This window comes from Lissotriton helveticus, chromosome 7, assembly GCF_964261635.1.
Source record: "Lissotriton helveticus chromosome 7, aLisHel1.1, whole genome shotgun sequence".
Classification (NCBI taxonomy): domain Eukaryota; kingdom Metazoa; phylum Chordata; class Amphibia; order Caudata; family Salamandridae; genus Lissotriton; species Lissotriton helveticus.
The window spans coordinates 137,066,312-137,091,702 of record NC_136068.1 but is presented as its reverse complement, the minus strand read 5'-3'; the positions used below and the strand labels follow the sequence as shown (position 1 = coordinate 137,091,702).

General features: G+C 48.4%; 1 protein-coding gene across 1 annotated transcript in view; it reads right to left on the bottom strand.

Annotated features, from left to right (window-relative positions):
* COX4I2 (cytochrome c oxidase subunit 4I2) overlaps positions 1–25,391 on the bottom strand; it is a 242,673-nt gene that overhangs the window by 32,396 nt on the left and 184,886 nt on the right. The window contains exon 3 of the mRNA XM_078651745.1: positions 15,121–15,282. Coding sequence (XP_078507871.1) covers positions 15,121–15,282 — 162 coding nt within the window. The remainder of the gene's footprint in view (positions 1–15,120; positions 15,283–25,391) is intronic.

Sequence of the window (25,391 nt, the reverse complement as noted above, 5' to 3'; positions counted from 1 at the left end):
CATTCGGATTTCAAAAACATGAGGTTATTGCGTTAGCAGGTAATCAAGCAGGTTATTCTGGCCCCTAGAAGCAGCAGTTTAGACCTAAGCCTGTGAGAACGCAAGTGGACAAATAACTTGAAAACAGTATAAGTTTTGCTTAATAAAGGCCCTGGCTAGGAAGTCTTAGTGTTGTAAATAGTTGAAGGGTTTCTTATGGTGTGGTTTCCCTTGCTGCCCAATGGATCTGTAAATGTGGTCTCCTCATTAGTCATTATATAATAATTCTGAAGATACCTTACAAAAGCTGTTTGAGTTCTGTTCCTCGGAAGCTTGTTTCCGGTCCAGGGAAGACATTGCTTGGCAGCTCGGGTTGGACTGTTCCCATGAGGCACAGGGTCAGACTGATTTGCATATAGCCATGTCTGAACTGGGGTGGCAGACTGGGCTAAAGAACGGTGATGGTTTAAACCCAGATCTATTGACTGGGTGTGAGTGTTTGATTGATTCAGATGCTCTGTCCATCACCACCCCCTTTTGTACCGCTTTTGGCCGCCTTAGGTGTGGCAGGGTATGCTCAGACGTGAGTTCCTTGCTCACTTTGCCACTGGATTCAAGCAAGCTGGGCTGAAGATGTCTGGAATGCCAGAAACCGGTCCTCGGAAGCTTGTTTCCGGTCCAGGGAAGACATGGCTTGGCAGTTCGGGCTGGACTGTTCCCATGAGGCACAGGGTCGGACTGATTTGCATATGGCCATGTCTGAACTGGGGTGGCAGAGTGGGCTAAAGAACGGTGATGGTTTAAACCCAGATCTTTTGACTGGGTGTGAGTGTTTGATTGATTCAGATGCTCTGTCCATCACCACCCCCTTTTGTACCGTTATTGATTTTTATTACAGATTTTCTGTAAAATTGTGTACCTGCTTTTTTTATGAGTGTTTAAGTTCATCGTGTTTTGTGGCTTGGAGATAAAACACGCACAAATCTAGTCAGGCGCAAATGCTATTTCAAAGTGTTTGTATATTGAAGTCAAATCGTTTTCCATCAACAAGCACACTTTCAATGTCACTTCACATTGTGACATGAATGGCAACGAACAGCTGTGTTAAGAGATATATTGTTTGCATTAAGAGATATATTGTGTGCAACTACTGATTACAGAATATGCAGCCCTTCATGTGTGCGGACACACATTTATAGCATATCTAGTTGTAAAAGCCACCATATTTTTCGTATTTTACACTGGCAGTGAGCTGCTCTTTAAGCAGGAGCTTCCCTTGCCACTGACACTGTTTTCAGCTTTTACAGTGGCAGTGAGTTGCACGTCAAGCAGGCTTTGCTATTCCGCTAATACTGCCCCAGCCCTTCCAGACTTTCCAACTCACAATCCACCTACACATAATACCAGTACACTCAAAATCACAATTACTATCCATATAAGGCCACTGCACACTATGTCACATAATTCCACTACACACATCCACTCCACACCACACATTTACCCGTCACACAATTCCACAACTAACAATTCCAACCCAACCTACATAATTCCACACTACATACATGTACGGGGACACCACCAAATCACTCGGGGGCACCGCCACATCACTCGGGGGCACCGCCACATCACTCGGGGGCACCGCCACATCACTCGGGGGCACCGCCACATCACTCGGCGACACCACCACATCACTCGGCGACACCACCACATCACTCGGGGACACCACCACATCACTCGGGGACACCACCACATCACTCGGGGACACCACCACATCACTCGGGGACACCACCACATCACTCGGGGACACCACCACATCACTCGGGGACACCACCACATCACTCGGGGACACCACCACATCACTCGGGGACACCACCACATCACTCGGCGACACCACCACATCACTCGGCGACACCACCACATCACTCGGCGACACCACCACATCACTCGGCGACACCACCACATCACTCGGCGACACCACCACATCACTCGGCGACACCACCGCATCACTCGGCGACACCACCGCCTCACTCGGGGGCACCACCGCCTCACTCGGGGGCACCACCGCCTCACTCGGGGGCACCACCGCCTCACTCGGGGGCACCACCGCCTCACTCGGGGGCACCACCGCCTCACTCGGGGGCACCACCGCCTCACTCGGGGGCACCACCGCCTCACTCGGGGGCACCACCGCCTCACTCGGGGGCACCACCGCCTCACTCGGGGGCACCACCGCCTCACTCGGGGGCACCACCGCCTCACTCGGGGGCACCACCGCCTCACTCGGGGGCACCACCGCCTCACTCGGGGGCACCACCGCCTCACTCGGGGGCACCACCGCCTCACTCGGGGGCACCACCGCCTCACTCGGGGGCACCACCGCCTCACTCGGGGGCACCACCGCCTCACTCTGGGGCACCACCGCCTCACTCTGGGGCACCACCGCCTCACTCTGGGGCACCACCGCCTCACTCTGGGGCACCACCGCCTCACTCTGGGGCACCACCGCCTCACTCTGGGGCACCACCGCCTCACTCTGGGGCACCACCGCCTCACTCTGGGGCACCACCGCCTCACTCTGGGGCACCACCGCCTCACTCTGGGGCAGCACTCGGGGGCACCACCACATCACTCGGGGACACCACCACATCACTCGGGGACACCGCCACATCACTCGGGGACACCGCCACATCACTCGGGGACACCGCCACATCACTCGGGGACACCGCCACATCACTCGGGGACACCGCCACATCACTCGGGGACACCGCCACATCACTCGGGGACACCGCCACATCACTCGGGGACACCGCCACATCACTCGGGGACACCGCCACATCACTCGGGGACACCGCCACATCACTCGGGGACACCGCCACATCACTCGGGGACACCGCCACATCACTCGGGGACACCACCACATCACTCAGCCCAACAACATCATCACTCAGCTCCACAACAGCACTGTCCTTGCTTGCTACCAACAAGCATTGCCATAGCCAATAGGACTCGCATTAGGAAAGTATAAGCTATTGGCTTTGTGAATAACGATGCTAATAATTTATATATTTTCGAAGCCAACACATTAAAAAAAAATGTGTCATTTACAATATCAATAGCTCACATTTTCCTAAAGCGAGACCTATTGCATTGCAAATGCTTGTTTTTTAATGCACTTCTACCACTGCTTACAGTTCACCCTTTATAAACAAAGCCCCTGATACTTTGTGCACAGATGCCATTCTTCACTGCTCTTCGGTGAAAGGAGGAACACCTATCACGGAGGTCCAGGCTAGTCACTCAGAGTAGCGAGGGGTCCAAAGTAATGCACAGAACTGGACTTAATGGCCAGGAAGAGAACTAGCGCTGGTTTCAGAAAGGAACAAGACAGTGCGTTAAATCCGTAACTGCACTTCTATAATTTGAAAGGGAGAGTACCTGCACTTTCCAGCACTGCTGAAATGCATTTAATGGAGTACTGGCACTTCTCTGAGCAAACCGGTATGCTAAACAGTGAGTACCTGCACTTTTATATTTCCATTTAAAGCACTGGACCCAGAACAAGCACTGGAGTGCAGGAAACCAGACCTTCTCCGTGAAGTATAACCACACCAACATGGCATGGATACCCTTCGCTTTGAGAGGGGAAGGAGGTGAGACCCAGCCGCATCTTCGTGGACTATAAATCATGGAATCAAACAGAAGAGCAGGTGCTGCCTGGAATGAGCGCTGTGAATGGTCACTGTGTTAAGGTCGGCACTACCCACCGGTGGAAAGGAGGTGCTCCAAGCATTTCAATCCCCATGTGTTTCCTCTTTTACCAGCAACTTAATCCAATTAATTTTGAAGGAAAATGTCTGGATGATTTACATTTTACATAGTATATTCAATAGAGTTAAAAGAATTTTGGATTCTGTAAACAACTGACTACGTTCCAGAATGAATAAAAACCGAATGAGCCAGAAGGACCAATTTTACTCAGTTTATCGAGTGTTCAACAATAGCAAAAGAAAAGACCCGGGGATTGGGTGTGATGGGGTGGCTTCAGGCTTCGGCTCGATAAAAGGGCCCAGGCCGGACTGCGCGGAGTACCAGACCCTAGGTCAAGCACCCATCTTTGGGTTGGCTGAGAGTTTAGTCCCCCAGAGAATGGTTTGGACACAGTCCAACCTACAGCCCTAGCAGAAGCAAGCTTTCCATTGATAGAAGCGGTTTGGATTATTCGGAAGGAACAGTAAAGATCAGATTAACGACCATAGGGGCCTTATCAGGAGCCAGCAGGCACCGCAGAATGAGCGGGTCAACGTATTCAAACGTTTGCAAAGTCCCATCATGTGCAGACATGGAAAGAACATATGATAACAAATGTATCAAACACTCTTAGAAACTGCCAACGGGAGGAGATCGGGTCTGGCGATTCACAAAGAGGCTCCGAAATCCAAGCACATTCTGGAGCGAGACGAGGTACTGAAAGTCACATGTCTGGCTCGCGAAAAGCTGACGTTTACTAGGTGTGGCCTAGAGCCAGCTTTAGCCGTCCTGTCAGCCTTAAGTTACAAAAAAGTTAAAAAAAAATAATAATATATATACACATATATAAATATATATATATATATACATACATATATATATATATATATATATATACACACATATATATACACACACATACACATATACATACATATACATACATACATACACATACATACACATACATATACATATATACACATACACACAAAATTATATATATTGGGGCATTAAGTTCGCCCTCTTCAACCACTGGTCTGTCATTCACATTTTATTTTCGCTCACCACAACATATAACATGGTGCAATGGGTTAGATCACTTCAACCATTGGTCTCTTCACCGTCAGTGAAGGCATATTACTTGTGCACATCCGCCTAAGTAGTCCACTTCAGGGCCGGTAGGTCAATCTCCGCTTTTTTCTGCATTCATTTCATGTTTCGAACTATATTTGCAATGGTTCACTTTTAACATGTATTTTATTTTACAAACGTATGCACGCGACTCAGAACAGCGTTTTTTAAATTTCAGTTTTTATAACTTACATTGAAACCTTTTTGGATAGGTTTGCAAAAGTAGCAACTAGTCACAGGCGGCCATGGACACACCTTTTGCCTTTGCCAATGCTCTATAGTCTTATGACCATTTTGGAGCACAGGCATCGATTGCGGATTGAGCCAACCCATCACCTCCCACTACCGCCTGCATAGTTTTCATTCTTCGGATAACTAAGTTTTTGGGGGGGCACTCGCATTTCATTCCTGTTAGCAGAGTAGGCTGGCGTCAAACCCGGGTGGGGGTGTTATTTATTAACAAAGGTTGCTCGGAGAGGAGTAACCATTAAACATTTCACGTGTTTTGCCCTCTGACACGTTGATCTTGTGCGCAAGAGTTAAGAATTCCAACTTGGCACTGACACTACTTTTTTCAATTAACTAAACTATTCAGGATAGACGCAGAGAATTTTTTTTAATTACCTGTTTTGGTGAGCAGGAATGTCTGAGGCCTGTTTGAGGCCTCAAACTTTATCGGACCTTTTCAATTCTTTGTAGACCCAGCTCTGGGGTAGGGGCGTAGCTTCCATTGGTGCAGCAGGTGAAGAGGCACCGGAGCCGTTCTGTTCCCGGCCGGATGATCGGCCACACCTCCCCCCACGTACACCCCAGAGAACCAATGTCGTAAACATTTTATGAGTGATCACGCAGTGCACCCACCCTTTCCGGTTTTAGAAGGCTCCCTTGAGCCATAGAGCGGACGAGCTTGTGGAGATGCACCTGTGCGAGGTACTGAGACCTGAAAAGATTGTGGCAGCCTGCTCAGCAACCCCAAATAAAATTAGTTTTCATCTGTACTGATGACAGATGATATCCAGAAACACATTTACAGATTTACAGCACTAACCTGCACCAACCTTGGTGGAAACTCCAGTGAAATTTGAAGTAATCATGTACCATGAACTACATTGACCAGAATGCTAAGGGGCGAACTGTGCTGGGAGGTGAAGCAGTGTGCTCCCACCCCTTCCTGAGTGTGATCAAGAGTTCACTCTGGGTGACGTCAGAAAGGAGAGCAGCTGGAAATCGCTTCACCTCCTCCTGAACCTAGAAGAGCATCCTGGGACCCCCAGGAGGAACCCAAAGAATGGCACTTCCGCATTGCAGGAGAATTAAGATTGATAGCAGATAGACAGATTTTCTGTAGCAGCAGACTGGTCAAGGAAAGGTTAGTAAAACATGTGCATAATAGACCAAATGTTTGGCAGAGATTTGTATTTGTAGTTAGTGGTCCCAGGCCATTCATGGAAAGCGGGGCTATATAAAGACAAAATAAAAGTACAGGTGTTCTTAAAAAATATATATATTAATAATAAAAATAACAGGTTGATGTTGCATCAGGGAATTATATATGCAAAGTGACGTCAATCACGTCAGTTGAATACAGTGATAGATGCCAAAAATCGCTCCACGTCATAAGGGACCAAGCAAATTCTGTTTTAGCGGATAGTGCTCTGCATTCTGCTTTTTTCTTTGTAAAGTCTTGTCCATTGTCTGGTTAAAAAGTCCCGACCGGCAGGAGGTGTTTAAGATACAAGCCGCTTGAAAGTTATCTGCACTATTGCCAATCCCAACGCTCGAGAAATGGAAGTCATTTAAGGGGAAAAATCTGATACAGAAATCTGAAGAAACTCTTTTTAAAAACAAAAATATGAGCTGGCATTCATCCACTCCTTGAAAGAAAAAGCTTTCAGATTCTACACATCATACAAGCTCTGACTCAATTGGTATGCTTGGTGTCTTTACACATTTTTTGAATATATTCACGTAAATGCTCTCGATGGGCAGCTACACAGAGTTCCACTTCCAGTAGACCAGCCCCTTGTGTTAATCTGAAAGTAAGTTTTAGGGCCGCACACCACCGCACGGGTCCACCCAAGTCTAGTTCACACCAGAATGCTTCTAGAAATGAAATGCAATTCTCTGCCTACCTCCATCCATGCTCAGCATGGCTACCCAACAGTCACTGGCGTGATGGCGTTGCATGCAGTACAGTGAGCAAACTAGGTCTGGGCGTGAAATTCCACTCGTTGAGTTTTGCCCCACTCTGCGCTCCGCGTAGCTCAGAATTTCTCGCTCGTCAACGTTAAGTTGGTGAGCGAGGAAAATCTCACTCCCGACCTCTTCCTGGCGAGATTTCTTAACATGGGTGGTTGCGGATGGCCACTACCGCTCGCGTTGAGGAACCTTCCGTTCGCGTTGAGGAAGCTGCTGCTTGATTAGGACAGAGTCGAGCACCCGAAAGAAGCAGTGCACTCTTGCGCTGCACAGGGTGCTGCGCGCGATGTTCCAGCGCAGGACAAACCAAACGCCTGGTGCTAAAAATCAGTGTGAAAGGTATGACCTAACTCACTTCGCCGCTTGTGCAACTTCACGTGGAGTGGCAGAATGTTTTGATCACTATGCGGAGTTCCGCTAGGACCTACCCATTACATGACTGTCTTCCATCAGTAACTAACTCATTTGAGCAAGGTTCAATCAGGGTCATGTTCTTCTGATAAAAAGAAGGACTCCTTAATTCACATTTTTCTCGTTGCTGCAACTTGTTAATCACTGCCACTAAATGTTTGCGTGGTGCCCCATATTGCACAAGTCAGCAGTGCTAGAAATATGCAAAATACAATCAACAGAATTACAGGCGGACAGTTCTATGAAAATGCACGCAACAGTGCAAGCAATGTGTTCATTCTGTTATAAGGAAAACATGTAGGCAGTGGTCGAAGTGCATTAAAAGAAGGTATCGGAACTATGATGCTGCGCATCCAAACATACCTCCTCAGCAAAGACATGTGCACTGGCCCTGACAGCCCTGAAAGTTCTGAGGTGGGGGGTCACAGGGATAGTATGCATTGACAGATGTTGGGCAAATGTGGGGAAGGGGCACTGCAATTTGGTGGTGCACCATTTGGAAGTGGGTATGTGAAATGTCTGATGGGACTGTTTTCAGGCGACACTCAGACATTCTTGGATTATGGAAATTATGAGGGTAATTCATATGCTCCAGGTGGAGATCACACGAACTCTGTTCTTTTGAAAAAATATTTTTGTAGGTTCGCCTTACCATGTAACTGGTTGCAAAGACGTCATGTACTGTTATGCCTGGTCACGATGTATAGTTTTTTTTCTTTTGTTTCATAAAATTCAATACAAAAATGTAAAAAAAAAAACAACAAAACAAGCATTGAAAATGCAATAGGTCTCGCAATAGAAGAGTTTGACATTTTTCGTTTTGCAAATGGATGAGTGGCGTTGCGTGGATGAGTGGCGTTGCGTGGGTGAGTGGCGTTGCGTGGGTGAGTGGCGTTGCGTGGGTGAGTGGCGTTGCGTGGGTGAGTGGCGTTGCGTGGGTGAGTGGCGTTGCGTGGTTGAGTGGCGTTGCGTGGTTGAGTGGCGTTGCGTGGTTGAGTGGCGTTGCGTGGTTGAGTGGCGTTGCGTGGTTGAGTGGCGTTGCGTGGTTGAGTGGCGTTGCGTGGTTGAGTGGCGTTGCGTGGTTGAGTGGCGTTGCGTGGTTGAGTGGCGTTGCGTGGTTGAGTGGCGTTGCGTGGTTGAGTGGCGTTGCATGTGTGTGTGGCGTTGCATGTGTGTGTGGCGTTGCATGTGTGTGTGGCGTTGCATGTGTGTGTGGCGTTGCATGTGTGTGTGGCGTTGCATGTGTGTGTGGCGTTGCATGTGTGTGTGGCGTTGCATGTGTGTGTGGCGTTGCATGTGTGTGTGGCGTTGCATGTGTGAGTGGCGTTGCATGTGTGAGTGGCGTTGCATGTGTGAGTGGCATATGTGAGTGTTTTGCATGTGTTAATTTATATTTTTAATGTAATGTGTGTGTGTATTTGTGTATTTGTATTTGGATTATAAGTGTTTAGTGAATGTTTTTAAAGTGTGTTTTATTTTTATTATGTAAAAATGTCGTACGCTTTGTATTCCCTTTACGTTTGTTACGTAAGGGAGATTAGCGTTCTAGTCTTTTTTTGATTTTGATGTAATGTTTAGTGTGACGTAATTTCTAGCCAATCGCAGCGCTACGTTTTGTGACGTAGCGTTGCGTTTGACGTGCGTCAACGGGGAAATTCCCATATCTTCGAGAACAGTCACGTGTGAAAGGCGCGTTGTGCTTCTTGTGTTGTTGCTGCGTCGTTTGACAGGTAAGTTTGAATTTTAATATTATTAATGTTTTGTATTGTTTATGACGTTTGCGTATTCAGACTGTATTTCGTTTTGCGTATGTACTTAGTGTATAGTTATGTGACGTTTAAAAATTTTGATGTGCTATGTATAAATGTTGATTTTAATGAATATATTGCAAATGTCTTAATTTTATGGGACGTAGTTCCGACATATTCCAACTGAATTTGACTTTTTGTATGCTGTTTGTGTACAGCTATTGAACGTTTGCAAATTTTGATCTGCTATGTATTAATGTTGTTTGTAATGAATATATGGCAATGTTGGAATTTTTTGTGATGTACGTACGACATATTCCGACTGAATTTGACTTTTCTTTTGCACATCGTGTCTAGCTATTGAACGTTTCAAAATTTTTATGTGCTATGTATAAATGTTGTTTTTAGTAAATATCTTTCGATGTAGTTATTTTATGTACTGTACTTCAGACATTTTTTGGGAAATATTTTTTTTGTTGACAATGTGCGATTGCGATTGTACTGTTGTATTGTAATCACAGTGTCTTTCTTTTGCAGTATTATTCTTTTGTGTTGTGAATGATTTTGATTAATATTTAAGGCTGAGATGAATTTAGACACTATTGGTATGCAACAACCTTCAACGTTTAAACTAGTGTTACTTGGTGTTTGCAGTAAATATGTTTTTGTACTTGCAGTTTATTTTGCTTTAGCCTGTGATCGTTTGTGAAGTGTTTTGGCTCGTTTTTTTTCCAAATAGTCTATGTTTTTTCCAATATGGCCGAAAATGTTTTCATGTGCATTGGTTTGATTTACAAAGGTGTTTTTAAGACTTATGCATTGCCAGATGAATCTTGAAAGTAATCGGCGGAAGAAACGCCGGAACGATATTTACGTGATCAGCTCGTGGATGATATGTTCACATGTGCTGTCAATGACGTCAATCATTACTTTCCATTTTATTTTATCACGTCGCAGCCCCACTTTTGAATTTCCCTATTAATAAAGCATATTCTTGTTTTAACCCTCCCTTGCTTCGTTAGTTTTGCTGTTATATATAGCGCTGTTCGTAAAAGGTGTGTCTGTTGATCACTCAGTGGTACTCCGTGTATCCACCTCAGAAGGATGAAGGTCGGATTCAGTCCTGACGGGGTTTACATTTATGGCCTGAAGGTTGTACATCGATGTCAGAGCTCAGTACTTATCTAAAGAATTCTAACTAGTGTGTCAGTTACGGACTTACGGTTTCTTTTCATCTGCAAAATAGTTAATAACTTAATGGCCATATAATTTCAATCCTCATTTTTAAGAATACATTTTCAATGGCCATGTTTATTGTAAATTCATTGTTCCTTGATGGCAAAACGAGACTAACTTTCTGGCCTGATTTGAGCATGGTTTTATTGGCAGTATGCCTATTGGGTGGTTTTGTGCCAAGTATCTTTGTTTGTGTTAATGAAGATTTAATAGTTGGAGTCACTTGAGGTTTGCATGTGAGTGAACCCAAGGAGTCCAATTGTAGTATATATTTTTTTGCGAATAAAGTCCAATTTGTTTTCTATATTGGAAAGCTGCATGCACATATTCGGCTTGTGTGTGAGTGGCGTTGCGTGTGTGAGTGGCGTTGCGTGTGTGAGTGGCGTTGCGTGTGTGAGTGGCGTTGCGTGGGTGATAGTGGGCTTGAGTGGGTGATAGTGGGCTTGAGTGGGTGAAAGGTGCAGAGTGGGTGAAAGGTGCAGAGTGGGTGAAAGGTGCAGAGTGGGTGAAAGGTGCAGAGTGGGTGAAAGGTGCAGAGTGGGTGAAAGGTGCAGAGTGGGGGACTGAAGCAGAGTGGGGGACTGAAGCAGAGTGGGGGACTGAAGCAGAGTGGGGGACTGAAGCAGAGTGGGGGACTGAAGCAGAGTGGGGGACTGAAGCAGAGTGGGGGACTGAAGCAGAGTGGGGGACTGAAGCAGAGTGGGGGACTGAAGCAGAGTGGGGGACTGAAGCAGAGTGGGGGACTGAAGCAGAGTGGGGGACTGAAGCAGAGTGGGGGACTGAAGCAGAGTGGGGGACTGAAGCAGAGTGGGGGACTGAAGCAGAGTGGGGGACTGAAGCAGAGTGGGGGACTGAAGCAGAGTGGGGGACTGAAGCAGAGTGGGTGACTGAAGCAGAGTGGGGGACTGAAGCAGAGTGGGGGACTGAAGCAGAGTGGGTGACTGAAGCAGAGTGGGTGACTGAAGCAGAGTGGGTGACTGAAGCAGAGTGGGTGACTGAAGCAGAGTGGGTGACTGAAGCAGAGTGGGTGACTGAAGCAGAGTGGGTGAATATATAGGTCTGATGCTTGTGGATGTCTGATGCTTGCATGTCTGCTGGGGTGACAGCGTCAGTACAAGTCAAGCTCTAAGTTGGTGTGTGTCAGAACTGGTTGCCTCGGGGAAAAATACAAGTTCTCCCTGTAAATAAAGAAAGAGGAGGTGAGAAAGGAGGGTCCGGCTTGGAGCTGGGAAAGAGGCTGAAAGGGAGGGGAGAATGCATGGAGCGCATTCCAATGAAGTCTGTTGCGAGGCGTGGGGGGCAGCCTTTGATGTGCGAGAGAGCTGCCGTGAAAGAAGTAAACAGCAGGCAAGTAATAATTAGGGGGGAGGAGAAGTCGCGCTGGGGTGAATACCTGAGGCCAAGCTGCCCGCGGGAGGGAGGCTGAAGGCTGTGATGTGGACGCGCGTCGTGAACTAGCCTCTTGTTGCCTGTGGGGGAGAAGACGGAGGAAAGGCAGAGAAGGGGAGGGGGGATGAATGCGACACGGCGGGCAGGGGAGGGGGCGGAGCGGGGAGAGCGGCATGAGTGTGTGAAAGCAGCAGGGGCCTGGAGTGCGGCTAAGGGAACTGAAGAAATGCGACACGGCAGGCAGGGGAGGGGGCGGAGCGGGGGTGTGGGAGGAGTGCGGCTGAGGGAAAATACATGCAAGCAGGCGGCTGGGGGCATGTGCACGCGCTTTTACGCTCAATGCACATGCGCATTAAGCTTGAATTTCACGGGCACTGCAAGGAATCGCCACGATTCCTTGCAAGTTGGTTAAAGACTGTTAAAGCCCCAATAGTCTCGCAAGCTCGATGCGCATGCGCATCGACAGGCGAGACCTAAAAAACTATGGTGCTGCGTACAATGGGGGCAGCGTCAAACCGGTGGCTAATAAAACCAAAATATTATGTCGCTTTTGTTGGTCTTTCACCATCAGGTAACTACATAAAAAAATAAGGCAAAGTTTAAATGAAATGCAACTTATGTTAGTCAGTGGGAAATGCACTATTGTACATTATGAAACATCTATTAGCTAATGCACTGCAGAGTTCTGTGTCTAACCAGAGAACCACAGAATGGAGTCCTGGAGGGAGTTCATAATCCCCCAATTGGGATTGTAACTGGTTCATCTACTTGCTTGGTGGGAGAAAGAGGGAAGGAGTGTGATGGTGCTGCAGCAGTTGAAGACTATTATGAGCCGTACCCTGCATTTGCAATACATCTTCCCCCAGCAGCCTAACTACTGTTCTGCCCCTACCTCCTAACTGGTCTGAATCCTTTGATCTACTCAAAAACAAAGTCCTTCACTGACTCCATACAAAGGTTGTTTTTTCCTTGGTGGCGGCCAACAGCATTTGACGATCCTTAGAGCTGCTTGGGTGGGGTCCATACCTTAATGCCTTGCGGGTGATTGCGTCATTATTCATTTTCATTCCGTCACTGTCGTTGAGGGTAGTTTGTCATTCAGGTCAGTTTTCCATTTACTCTTTTTTTACCGCCACCTTAGCAAAGGGATGCAGAGAGTTCCTTTAGGCTTACGCCATTTCGATTCTTCTCCTGCTATCCCTGCCGCTTACTGATCTGCAGTACTCGCTCAATTTCTAGACAACTGACTCTTACCAATGTTCCTATATCTTCCAACCCCTTTAGTCATCTTGCACCCCATTGCTCACCTATGCTACAGCCAGGAACGGGTCTTCTCCAGCCGGTGTGGCCAGGAAGCTGCCAGACACTTGTGATACAAATAGGTGCACCCCCTCACAGCTAGTAGGAGTAGCAAGGGAATTGCTAGGTGCATTTTCTTTCAATCCCCAAGGTGAGATTATCTCCCCGGGTACTACCTTAGGTGTATCTAAGCACTACCCCTTGGGCGTAACTCCCTCCCCAGAGAGCGAGGCCTTTCAACCTGGTCCATGACCCTTCATAAGGACACTCCTTCGGAAACAGTGTCCAGGGCGTTAAGCAGCACACTTCCTTCCACTTCCCGTGCCGAACCATCAGTATTGATCAGCATGGTGGTTTGTCCAGCTGTCGATTGCGCAGTTTGGATTCCCTGCACAGTTAGCGACCTCCTGGCAGTTCTAGGATTGATTTAATTGTGCTGATCGGTTTAAAATTGATCTTAAGTTGTGATTTATTTTATTCTGACTTTATACATTATACATATTGGTTGTTTTAACCATGTATTGTTATTTTGGATGTCAATTTATTGGTCGTTAGGTTTCACTGATATTTACTATACCTTTATTCTGTTTATGCTTGTGTGTGGACTTTTTTTTATATTCAATCTGACAAATAAATGAAATGAACCCCGATTGGTGTAGGGGAGAATAGAGCCTTGTGTATGTTTAGTGCTACAAACTCAGTCTTTGACAGAAAGCACTGTGAACATGTAAGTCATTATTTTAATGTTGCACACCGTATAAGATAGCGCTTTTTTATTTCATCCTTTTTGTGCATTTTGTAGCAACTAACCAAAATATAGATTTTGGAAATACCCAGACTGTATACAGTGCTAATAGTTTTCATAATTATCTTCAAAAGCACATGCATGGCTGGTAGTTCCCTTACAATACCTCTCAAGAAGAATACATTGTATCACCCAGAAGCTTCAAGGCACCCTTTACATTTGCAGATTAACCAGTTGTGCACATTTACATTTTTCAGCAAAGCAGGCACCTTGGCAAGAAGGCAGGTTTAATTGTCTGCCCCTCCCTCGGTTTCACAGCACAGAAGACTCCCAGCCTTCCATTTCAGCTGAAGCAATATACACTGTAGGAACTAATCTTCCAGGATGGTTGTCTGTTCACAACTAGGGGGCACTGTTTTGTGAAATTTAAAAAGTATGGGTACGTTGTGGCCATCAGAAATGCCAAACCCCTTTCTATCACTGGTTATGCCAAACTCCAGAGCTCTAAATATCACGTCTCCACAACACCTCTCAGCCTCCTCGACTGCCTGCTCAGCCCTACAGAGAACCCGGGAATACAACAATATTCCAAACCCAGGGCTCAAAAGAACAGTTCTTGTCCAAGACTCTCTGGGCAAGATTCACAAAGGTAAACTTCGACTTTTGTTTAAGTTTACACTTGCCGTAGTAACTTTTTATTGGTATTCACAAACTGCATTCGTAATTTTACTACCAGTAATATTACTGCTAGTCATTTCCCTATTCATAAAATTACACTCCATTTGTGAATACGGAAAAGTAGGTTACTACAGCAAGTGTAAACTTCAACAAAAGTATAAGTTTACCTTTGTGAACCAGGCCCCAGTGATTTGTTAGGTCAGTGACAGCGATGGGCTGTGTAGAGTGTTACATCAGGATGAGTGACATGCTGCGTGCAGTGCTAGGTGCTGGGATGCGTCCCGCAGCTTTGCTGCGTGCAGTGTTATGTTAGCACTAGTGCTGCTGCGCAGACTAGTGTTACTCCAGAACTGTGTGCAGGGTTAGGTCTTCAGGATTGCTGCACAGTATTACGTAATTTCTGCTGTGTTCGTAGTGCTATGTCAGCAGCAGAGTTGCTGATTTAAGACTGTACAGAACCAGTATCGCTGCGCATTGTTACGTCACTGGTTCGGTGCCGTGTTACGTCAGCAGTGTCGTGTTACGTCAGCAGGGCGGCGCCGCAGCTTTACATACTTGCCGCCTTCTCTTCGTTGCTCAGCTGCTTCCATGAGCCCTTTTCCTTCTCCTTCAGCGCCTTCTGCTCCGCCGTCAGCTCCTTTTGGAACGGGGCATCCGGCAGCGGGAAGATCCTGTGGTCGAAGTAGTTCTCCCCTGGGACGTCCACCTGCTGAGAGACTGAGACATGCACCCCAGTTATAATCTTGGGAGGCGAGAAGCGTTCATGCATGAGATCTCGCATACAAGTACATTTGGGGATTCCCCCTCACTGGCCCCCGGTGCTTCATTTACCACATACTGCCCCTCCTACCCCCAAAGTGCCATAATTTCTCGGCAGGGGTGCAATACTTTCATAAAGAGAGTACGAATACTCTTCAGCAGCACACAGGTACTCTGGGATATTTAATACCTTCACTTCTAGATTTTCATTTCAAGAACTGCTCGTCCCTAACTCTGCCCTGGTGAAGCAGGCGTTCAGAGGTAGTGACCTGCTGGGTGAACCCCACAGGCGAGAGATTGACCGCCCCCTTTCGCTGGAGCCTGCCCTAAGTAAAACAAATTAGTACGGATCACTCTAAAAGTGTCAAAATTTCCATGAATAGGTCCATCTTCCATTTTGATGGACCTCTGCCTCTTCGCAGCCATTTTGTACTACGGGTTCCTGTCTATGTGTGGACGCACAGTGGTCTACACAACATTGGGTTTGGCACTTCCATTACACACGAGTAGGCTTGAATGGCAAGTGTCTGGAGTTTTACCATCAATGAAACTTGTGTTTTAGCTGCAGTGTTGTGCAACATATTCACCACCTGCTGAACTATCTCACTAAGATACCACACTTTGACCTGCAGATTATAAGCAAAGCAAGGATCAGGCACCCTAATCCTTTACACTACTGTACCAGAGTTCAAACCTTATAACGAGCAATTGCTTAGACACACCTGCTTCAAGTGCATTACCCACTTGTGCTATCTTACAAGTATTATACTTGCTGGCTACAGCAAGGGTCCCCCCTACACCATCATAAAGTGCGATCACTTTGTGATTAAAAAAAGCTAGTCACATTTAATTAATTAGGCCTAAGTCCTTAGTATTACAGGTATATGTAATCAGCCTAGGTGCTCCTAGCTGCTCAGCCAGAGTGAGAGATGGTAACGGAATGTTGGTGTGACTGTGATGAATGGAATGCCTGGGTGCCCGAGTGGATGTGTGGGGACAGTTCGAGATGGGCTGAGCAGCTAGGCAGACTGCTCCTGGTGGGGCTGGTACATGGCTAGTACCAGACCAGAGCTGGCTCGACCATGATTGATTCTACCTTGACATGTAACCAATAAAGAAGACTTGAAATATACTACATCGCTACCAGTGGCTCCATGTACAGGGTACAATAATATGTTTGAGACAGACTTTCTAAAATAGGTAAACAAACATCTGCAGTCCATAATATGAGTGGCTTTGTTCCCTGTGACTCCTCTCTGTACTCCGCTCTTCCTAACTCCGCCCTTTTCTACTGAATCCGATCACCTCCCACTTGTGGGCTCCGAGAATAAATAACTTATTTTCTCAGTACTGGGTCACTCATCACCAAAACAGATGAAAAATAGGTCAGTGGGTTTAGTACCCTCTGCAAACTGAGAAAAGCAACCCCCGGCCTCTCATAGGCACTCTTGATCTGGCAAATCTCTAGTTGGGTCAGGCCTGTCGCAGCTTTTCCCAGTGTGTCCCAGCAAATTCTTTTAAATAGGTTGCGTGCAAACAAGAACAGTATATTAAAGCCACCTAGCAAGCAAAAGTCGAAACCAACCAAAAAAGGTGGTTAGAACCATGTACAGTCTGTAAAGAAAATGACCCTGAAAAATGAACCTTTGTTAACCAGTTTAACAAAGGGGCATGCCATGATGCTTGCAGTGTCACTGAATGACTGATGGAATTTTGTTACTCAAAACTATGTGGGATGCCAAAACCCAAGGCAAACTATCCAAATTGGGAAAACCATGGATTTGTTGATTGATGCAGAAAAAAGGGTTCATGAATTTTCATAAATATTTCGTATAACTCATATTTGTCAAGTGCCTGTTTTACACACCAGAGAAGGAGATCACCACCTGACTCTCATATGGTTGTTCACACAGTTTCAGGTGAATGAAGAAAAAGGGTCTCATAGCCAAGTGAGGATAAAAGGTGCATCTGACCGCCAACATGTGTTACGCCCCTTGAAGCGCGCAGGAACATTATCTGTCAGACTATAGACTCTTAGGTTTTTAGGAAGCCGCAAAAGTGTCCAAGATCACCGTAATCCTTTGACTGAAAACGTACATTTGTGAGGATCCGTTTGTCCCTTTTCTGTTTACTAGATTTTAGATCAGACTGGAAAAAATCTGAAGGGAAATTAACCAGTCAGTTATTGCAATGGAGCTGAATCACTGATTCACATTTTAAGGGCTTGCGATGGTCTAGTCTACACCACTCACGTTTAACTATTTTAAAATGATGGACAAAGTACCACTATACTTGCCCTGAAAGTTTGAACAAGCCCATTTTCAATATGCCAGTCAATTGCTCTAACCAATACAGACAGCTGATTTATTTTTTCTACCTGTTTTTACTGTCTTATCAATTTAGCTTACTCCCGTATGACTAACCTCATTTTAGGTTTTGTACTTAGTAGGCCCCAAGAGTGAGCTTGTCTGTTTTATATGGTAATTTTCCATCAAAATGCTGGCGTTGTAGTGTGTTATTTACTTTCAAACAGTGGGCTCCCGGTTAACGTGTGACATTGGCGCCATCTGTTGGCCGATCCTCAGACTGCAGCAGGGAACCTCGAACGTGGTCTCCTACCGCATCCCCGAAAACAATGGGAAAACAAATCCGTTTCAATTGACGAAATGCAAACCCGACCGAAAAATAGATAATCTAAAATAAATAAAAACGCAATAAAAAATGTAAGCTGTCGGCTGGTGATACGAATGCTAGCCATGCAGGGATATCTACAGTGCTTCCAACAGAAATATAGAAGTACAGGTACTCCATTTTCAGGAGCCCCAGTTTCCTCCCGAGATGTGTTGGTGCTTTTAAATTAAATGTATTGCAGCAGTGCTGAGACTTGTAAGTATCCTCCCTTTTAAATTGAAGTCCAGATCATTAAAAGCACTGGACATCTAGATCTTTCTATAAATGCAGCCAAAAATTAAGACCGTTTTAAATAAACATGGGGCTCAACTGTTTCCTGAAAATTATTTTTTTACTGAAACTGGTTAACTTGGATTATTTTATTGTTCCCTAACTGCAAGGAATCCACTACCAATAGTTTAGCAGGTGCATTGGCACCAGGTCTCAGGGTTTTGAGGGCCCACTTCTAGTTGTGAGCTCCTATCCAACAGGGTAATGGGGGCAGATTTTCTTAATTTTTGTTTGCAATTTGATATAGTGTAGACAGGGCCCCAAGGCATCAGAGTGCTTTACAACAGAAGGATGCATGGGTTACAGCATGTTTGAATTACATTAATTAAATAGCTGTTTACATTAATGGATGCGTGCACGAGTTACCACATGAAATAACTGCAGCAGTTTGTCAAAGGTTGTGCACAGTTAACGATTCGATTTAGACAGTGGGGTCACATAACAAAGGTAGTTCAGATTCTGGCGGAGAGAGTACTTGGGTATGGTTGAGGGTGATTAGCCAAGAGGCCTGTCAAATAGGTGGAGCTTGAGGTGGTTTTGGAAGGAGACTTGGCAGGTGGTTAGATGGAGTGAGGGAGACAAAGTTCCAGATTCTAGTGGCGCTATCAGAGATAAGGATGCCTTATGTATCGCTGCGAGTGAAGGTGTGTGTGTGTGTGGGGGGGGAGGGATTTCCAGGAGCAGAGATTGGGCATTTCTGGAAATCCCTCTTTCCTCCAGAGATTCAGTTTCTTGTTTAGATAAGACTGAAGAGGAATGTAGCACCCTGTGAGTCATAAATAAGCCTGGGCGGTGCACTCCGCTTGCGGAGTTTGAAGAGTTTTCCGCAGTCCGGGTTACACGGAGTTCTGAAAAACTCCGCTCCGCATAGCGGAGTGGAGTTTTTTTCCTCGCTCGCGTTAGTGAGCATCAAGTTGGCAAGCACGAGCAAGGAAAATCCACCTCCTGGCAAGATTTTCTTATTCGCAATAGTCATCGAGTTGGCGAGCGCGAGCATGGAAAATAAACCTCCTGGCGAGATTCCTCAACGCAGGGGTGTCAGGGTTCTCATTGCGCATGGTTGCATATGCTCGTGACCACTTGCGTTGAGAAACACCCTGTTCGCATTGAGAAAGCTGCCATTCGAGTAAAAATCAACTCTAGCGACAGAAAGGGAAGCAACACCCGTTTGCGCTGTGCATGGTGCCATTCGCGAGGATTGCACTGTGTGGACAAGCATCCGGCACTGAAAATCACAGAGAATGGCATTTTCTATCGCACCCCACCGTTTGCGAAGCTCCTCGTAGCACTGAAGAGTTTGTCCACTTCACTGAGTTTCGTGTAGCACAACTCCGCAAACTCCACCCAGGGTTAGTAATAAAGATGGCTTTGAATTGGGCCTGGACATCAATGGGAAGCAATCGGAGGGTTAGCAGGGCAGGTGAAATGTGGTTATAGTGTTGCTCTCAGTGTGCCTAGGTGAACTTTAGGAATGCCTGAGTGAAGGTCAATTCCATATTCTAGTCTGGATAGAACAAGAGACTACGCCACTGTTTTGAGGTCTTGTTCCAGAATCAATTGTCTCAAGCCCCAAAGCTGCCTAAGTTGGTGTTGTGCGCTTTTGGCTATGGCTACGATGTGGCTTTGAAGAGTGAGATGATTTTAAAGGATGGCCCCAAGTGATCTGGCAATCTGGACAATGGCAGGGCAGCCATCCAGAATGGGAAAGTTAGCTATCTGTTCCTGTAATAAGTTTTTGCTTTCAGAGGAGAAATCAAAAGCAATTCTGTTTAGTTGGGTTGAGTTTTGGATGGTGGTTAGACATCCAATCTTGAATCTTTAAGCGTGTAATTGAAAGCAGGGAAACGTCTTCTGGGAAGGACATTTCCATGTATATTTGAGTGATGTCGGTACGGATATGGAACAGAATTCCAGAGTTTGAGAATCACACAGTGGTTCAAGGTAGAGGTCAAAGACTGTTAGGGAGAGGATCGAGCCTTGAGGGACACCTGGATGTATCCTGACTGGCCTCGAGAACAAGCTACCCATTTTCACAATTTGGGAACAGTTGGTTGGGCAGCAGAACCAGCTGAGGACTATGCCTCCACAGCCTATGCGTTGTTTTGGAGTGCATGGGAGGAACAGATGGTTAAAAGTTGAATGCTGCTGATACATCTAGGAGGACCAGGAGGCAGGAGTTCGAGTTGAGGATTCTAAAGGAGTCAGACTATTTTGAGGACTGCAGTTTCTGTACTGTGTGGAAACTTGATTGGAGTGTGTCTAGCAGGTTGTTCAAATGTGTGAAGCGAGTTGGGACGCTATGGAATTTTCAATGTCTTTGCCCAAAAATGGGAGCATGGAGAATGAGCGGTAGTTGTTCTGGTTCTCTGAATCCAGAGGTTGCTTTCTTCAAGAGAGGGGTGATTTGACCTACTTTTCATCATTCTGCAATTAGGCCACGTTGGGGAGAGAGAAGTTCACCATGTTGGTACATATGGGAGCAGGTGTGTGGCAAGGGATTTGCTAATGGAATTTGGAATGGCATCCTGAAGATAGTTTGAGGGTTTCTCTTTGGAGATTGTACACTGAAGGTCCCGTTCAGAGATTGGGAGAAAGAGGACCATGAATGCAGGGCCTTGCATGGAAGAAATCACAACAGTTTCTGGGGAATCGGTGGGTAGTGAGATATGGATGTTCCGGACTTTTTTTAGCAAAGACATCCACAAAGTTGTTGCTGTGGGCCTTGGATGACTTAGCACCTGAAGCGGTGGAGGGGTTTGCAGTTTGCTTGATGACCTCAAACAGGCACCAGGGCTAAGATATGGGAGAATTTGGCTTTGAGGGTTCGGTATTTGCATGGTTTCCTCGCTTTGATTAGCTTAATCATACTCCGGTGAAAGAGTGCCAGTCTTTCTTGCTCTCATTTTGTGATGAACTTTCTTAAGTTCTTTTGAGAACTAAGGACTTCAGGGTTTTGGTCTGGATGATTTGCATTTCAAGGGTGCACATTTGTTGAGAAGGGATTCCAAGCATGAGTTGTACTTGCAGGTAGCATAATTCAATCAATCAATCAATCATGCCATTTGTATAGCGCACTGCTCACCCGGGAGGGTCTCAAGGCGCTTGGGGGGAGGGGTATGCTACTGCTCGAACAGTCAGGTCTTGAGTTGTTTCCTGAAGGCGAGATGGTCCTGGGTCAGCCGAAGGTGGATGGGGAGGGAGTTCCAAGTCTTGGCAGCCAGGTAAGAGAAGGATCTTCCTCCGGCAGTGGCTCTTCGGATGCGTGGTACGGCTGCGAGGGCGAGGCTGGTGGACCGTAGCTGGCGGGTGGGCGTGTAGAAGGTCAGGCGGTCGTTGAGGTACTTGGGGCCCAGGTCGTGGAGAGACTTGTGTGCGTGGGTGAGAAGCCGGAACGTGATCCTCTTGTCGACGGGGAGCCAGTGCAGGTTCCTCAGGTGGCTGGAGATGTGGCTGCGTCGGGGGACATCCAGGATGAGTCGGGCGGAGGAGTTCTGGATGCGCTGGAGTCTTTTCTGTAGCTTGGCTGTGGTTCCGGCGTAGAGGGTGTTTCCGTAGTCCAGTCGGCTGGTGACGAGTGCCTGGGTGACAGTCTTCCTGGTCTCGGTCGGGATCCAGCGGAAGATCTTGCGAAGCATATGCAGGGTGTTGAAGCACAATGAGGAGACGGCGTTGACTTGTCTGGTCATCGAGAGGGAGGGGTCCAGGATGAAGCCCAGGTTGCGTGCGTGGTCGGTTGGCTTGGGTGCGGTGCCCAGGGCTGGGGGCCACCAGGAGTCGTCCCAGGCGGAAGGCGAAGATCCCAGGATGAGGACTTCCGTCTTGTCAGAGTTCAGTTTCAGGCGGCTGTCCTTCATAAACTCGGCGACGTCTTTCATCCCTTAGTGTAGGCAGGTTCTGGCGGTGTCGGGGTCTCTGGTGAGGGAGAGGATCAGCTGGGTGTCGTCGGCGTAAGAGATGATGTTGAGGTTGTGCTGGCGTGCGATGGCTGCGAGAGGTTTCATGTAGATGTTGAAGAGGGTGGGGCTGAGTGAAGAGCCTTGCGGGACGCCGCAGATGACTTCGGTGGCCTCGGAGCGAAACGGGGGGAGGCGGACTCTTTGTGTTCTTCCAGCGAGGAACGAGATGATCCACTCCAGTGCCTTCTCTTGGATACCGATGTTGCTGAGGCGCTGGACTAGGGTGCGGTGGCAGACCGTGTCGAACGATGCGGAGAGGTCCAGGAGGATGAGGGCCACTGTTTCCCCCTTGTCGAGCATGTCGTCGGTGGCTGCGATGAGGGCGGTCTCGGTGCTGTGGTTGGCTCTGAAGCCGGACTGCGAGGGGTCGAGGGATCCGTTCGTCTCGAGGAAGGCGGTCAGCTGTCTGTTGACGATCTTCGATAACTTTAGCAGGAAAAGGGAGGAGCGAGATGGGGCGGAAGTTTTTGAGATCGGTGGGGTCCGCTGTAGGTTTCTTCAGGAGGGCGCTGATCTCGGCGGGCTTCCAGCTCTCCGGGAAGGTGGCGGTGTTGAAGGAGGCGTTGATGATGTTCCGGAGTTGGGGTGCGATGGTGGAGTCGGCCTTGTTGAAGACGTGGTGTGGGCAGGGGTCGGTCGGTGATCCGGAGTGGATGGTGTTCATCGTGCGGGCTGGGTCTTCGGTGGTCACCGTGGTCCAGGTGCGAAGGGTGGCGGTGGGGGGCGTTGGTTCGACGGTTGGGTGCGTGGGTGGGGCGCCGAAGCTGTTGTGGATGTCGGCGATCTTGCAGTGGAAGAACGAGGCGAGGGAGTCGCAGAGGTCTTGTGACGGAGGGATGTCGTTGGTGCCGGTGCTGGGGTTGGAGAACAACTTGACGATAGTGAAGAGCTCTTTGCTGTCGTGGGCGTTGTTGTCCAGTCGTTCCTTCAGGGATTTCTTCTTGGTGGTGCGGATGAGCTGGTGGTGCTTGCGGGTAGCGTGTTTGAGGGCGATCATGTTGTCGGTGGTCCGGTCGAGGAGCCAGGCTTTCTCGAGGGTGCGGCAGGTCTTCTTGGAGTCCTTGAGGTCGTCGGTGAACCAGGATGCCTTCTTGCTTCTGGGTCTGCTGGGAGGGTTCTTTAGTGGCGCGAGGTCGTCGGCGCAGGCGGTCAGCCACTGTATGAAGTTGCGGGCTGCTTCGTTGGGGTCCGTTGTGTTGGCGGGTGGGCTCTGGCTGAGGGAGGTGGTGAGCTGGTCTGCGGTGATCTTGCTCCAATTCCTGTGAGGTACCTGTTGCGGGTGGTGGTGGGTCGTGGATCTTTTGAAGCTGAAGTGGACGCAGCTGTGGTCGGTCCAGTGGAGTCCGGTGGCGTGGCTGAAGGCGATGTACTTGCTGGAAGAGAAGACGGGATCAAGCGTGTGGCCGGCGTAGTGGGTGGGGGTGTTGACCAGTTGCTTGAGTCCGAGGTTGGCGAGGTTTTCCAGCAGGGCGGTGGTGTTGCGGTCCTTGTTGTTCTCCAGGTGGAAGTTGAGGTCCCCGAGGAGGATGTAGTCAGTGGAGGGGAGGGCGTGCGGGCTGATGAAGTCTGTGATGTCTTCGCTGAATTGTGTGCGTGGTCCCGGGGGTCTGTAGACGATGGTGCCTCTGAGGGTCGTCTTAGGGTCGGTGTGAATCTGGAAGTGGAGATGTTCGGCTGCGGCGAAGGAGTCGTTGGTGTCTGTCGTGATGCGGATGGTGTTCCTGTGGACGATGGCGATGCCACCTCCGGTCTGGTTGATGCGGTACCTCCTGATGATCTTGTACCCATCCGGGATGGCGATGGCGATGTCGGGTGCAGAGGAGGCGTTCATCCAGGTTTCCGTGAGGAAGGCGACGTCCGGTGATGTAGCGTCGAGGAGGTTCCAGAGTTCCACGGCGTGTCTGTGGACGGAGCGGGTGTTGATCAGGATGCACTTGAGGTGGTTGCTGCTGGTGTTTGTCTTGGCGGGTGCGGGGCAGGTTCGGAGGCAGGTGAACTTGCAGGTGCAGCAGGTGAATGGTCCGTGGGTGCGTCTCGGGGTGGCTCGGCAGCAGGCGTGGGTCCGGCCGGCATGGAGTGCGTTGAGTGGTGGCGTCGTAGGTCAGTCGGGTCGTCTTGCCTTGGCGGGGAGGGCCAGGGGTCCTGGCGCTGGGCGCGGGCCAGGCGCGGACGGGCTTACCTTTGGTGCACCTTCGGCGCTCAATCGGCGCTCCCGCTGCGCGCGTCCGCTGCGCGGTCGCTCTGGGGGCATCATAAGTAAGGAGCCGGGAGGGAGGAGCAGCTGGGTGGCGGGAGCGGGGCGGCAAATGGAATCACAGGGGGGCGGGGCCGCAGGGAGGCAGCGGCGGGAAATTCCAAGAAGCAGCGGGCAGCGAGCGAAGGAATCTGCAGGCAGGAGGCGGCAAAGGCAGGCAGGAGCGGCAGCAGTGAGTGGGGCGACCAAGCCCTGTGGAGGGCTTGGTCGCCTCACCTTGATAATTAATATCAAGGTGAGGTATAATCGAAATTAGGTTAGGAAGGGCCATGATGGCCATTGCTTCGTTGTCAAGGGTGGTATGTCACCAAACCATATTTTCTTTTTGAGTTTCCAGGATGCTTTGGAATAAGAGCCAAATTGAGAGAACAGGACCTGCATGGTGTTCGGACAGTCGACTGGAATGGGGTCATATTACTGTGAGTTGGAGGAATTGGAGATTATCAGGTCCAGAATGGTGCCTTCGTGGTGCCATTGTATTTCTTTGATTGCATTAGAGTCCAAAAATATATGGATTTCAGGTCCTCATCTAGGTGGGTTGAGAAAATGGGCAAAGGGCCGGATTTAGATCTTGGCAAATAGGTTACTCGTCAGTGATGGATATTGTTGGACCGGCCCCATGAAGAGCTCGCTCCCTCCCCGCATGACAGGGCCCAGACACCGGCTCTCCGGGTGCTACCCGCAGAAACAACCCGCAACCCGTCCCCTACGGGACGCCTGCTCCCGGATTATCTCTGTGTCACGGGCCCGGGCCCCCGTCAGTCCCATTGCCCGGCCCAGCCGCCATCTTGGACACTGCACCACGCGGCCGCGTGGCCTCAGTTCGACCCCAACCCTGGGCCTGGCCAGGCCCCGACATCCCGGCACCACCATCCACCCAGGAGGTGAACGGACCA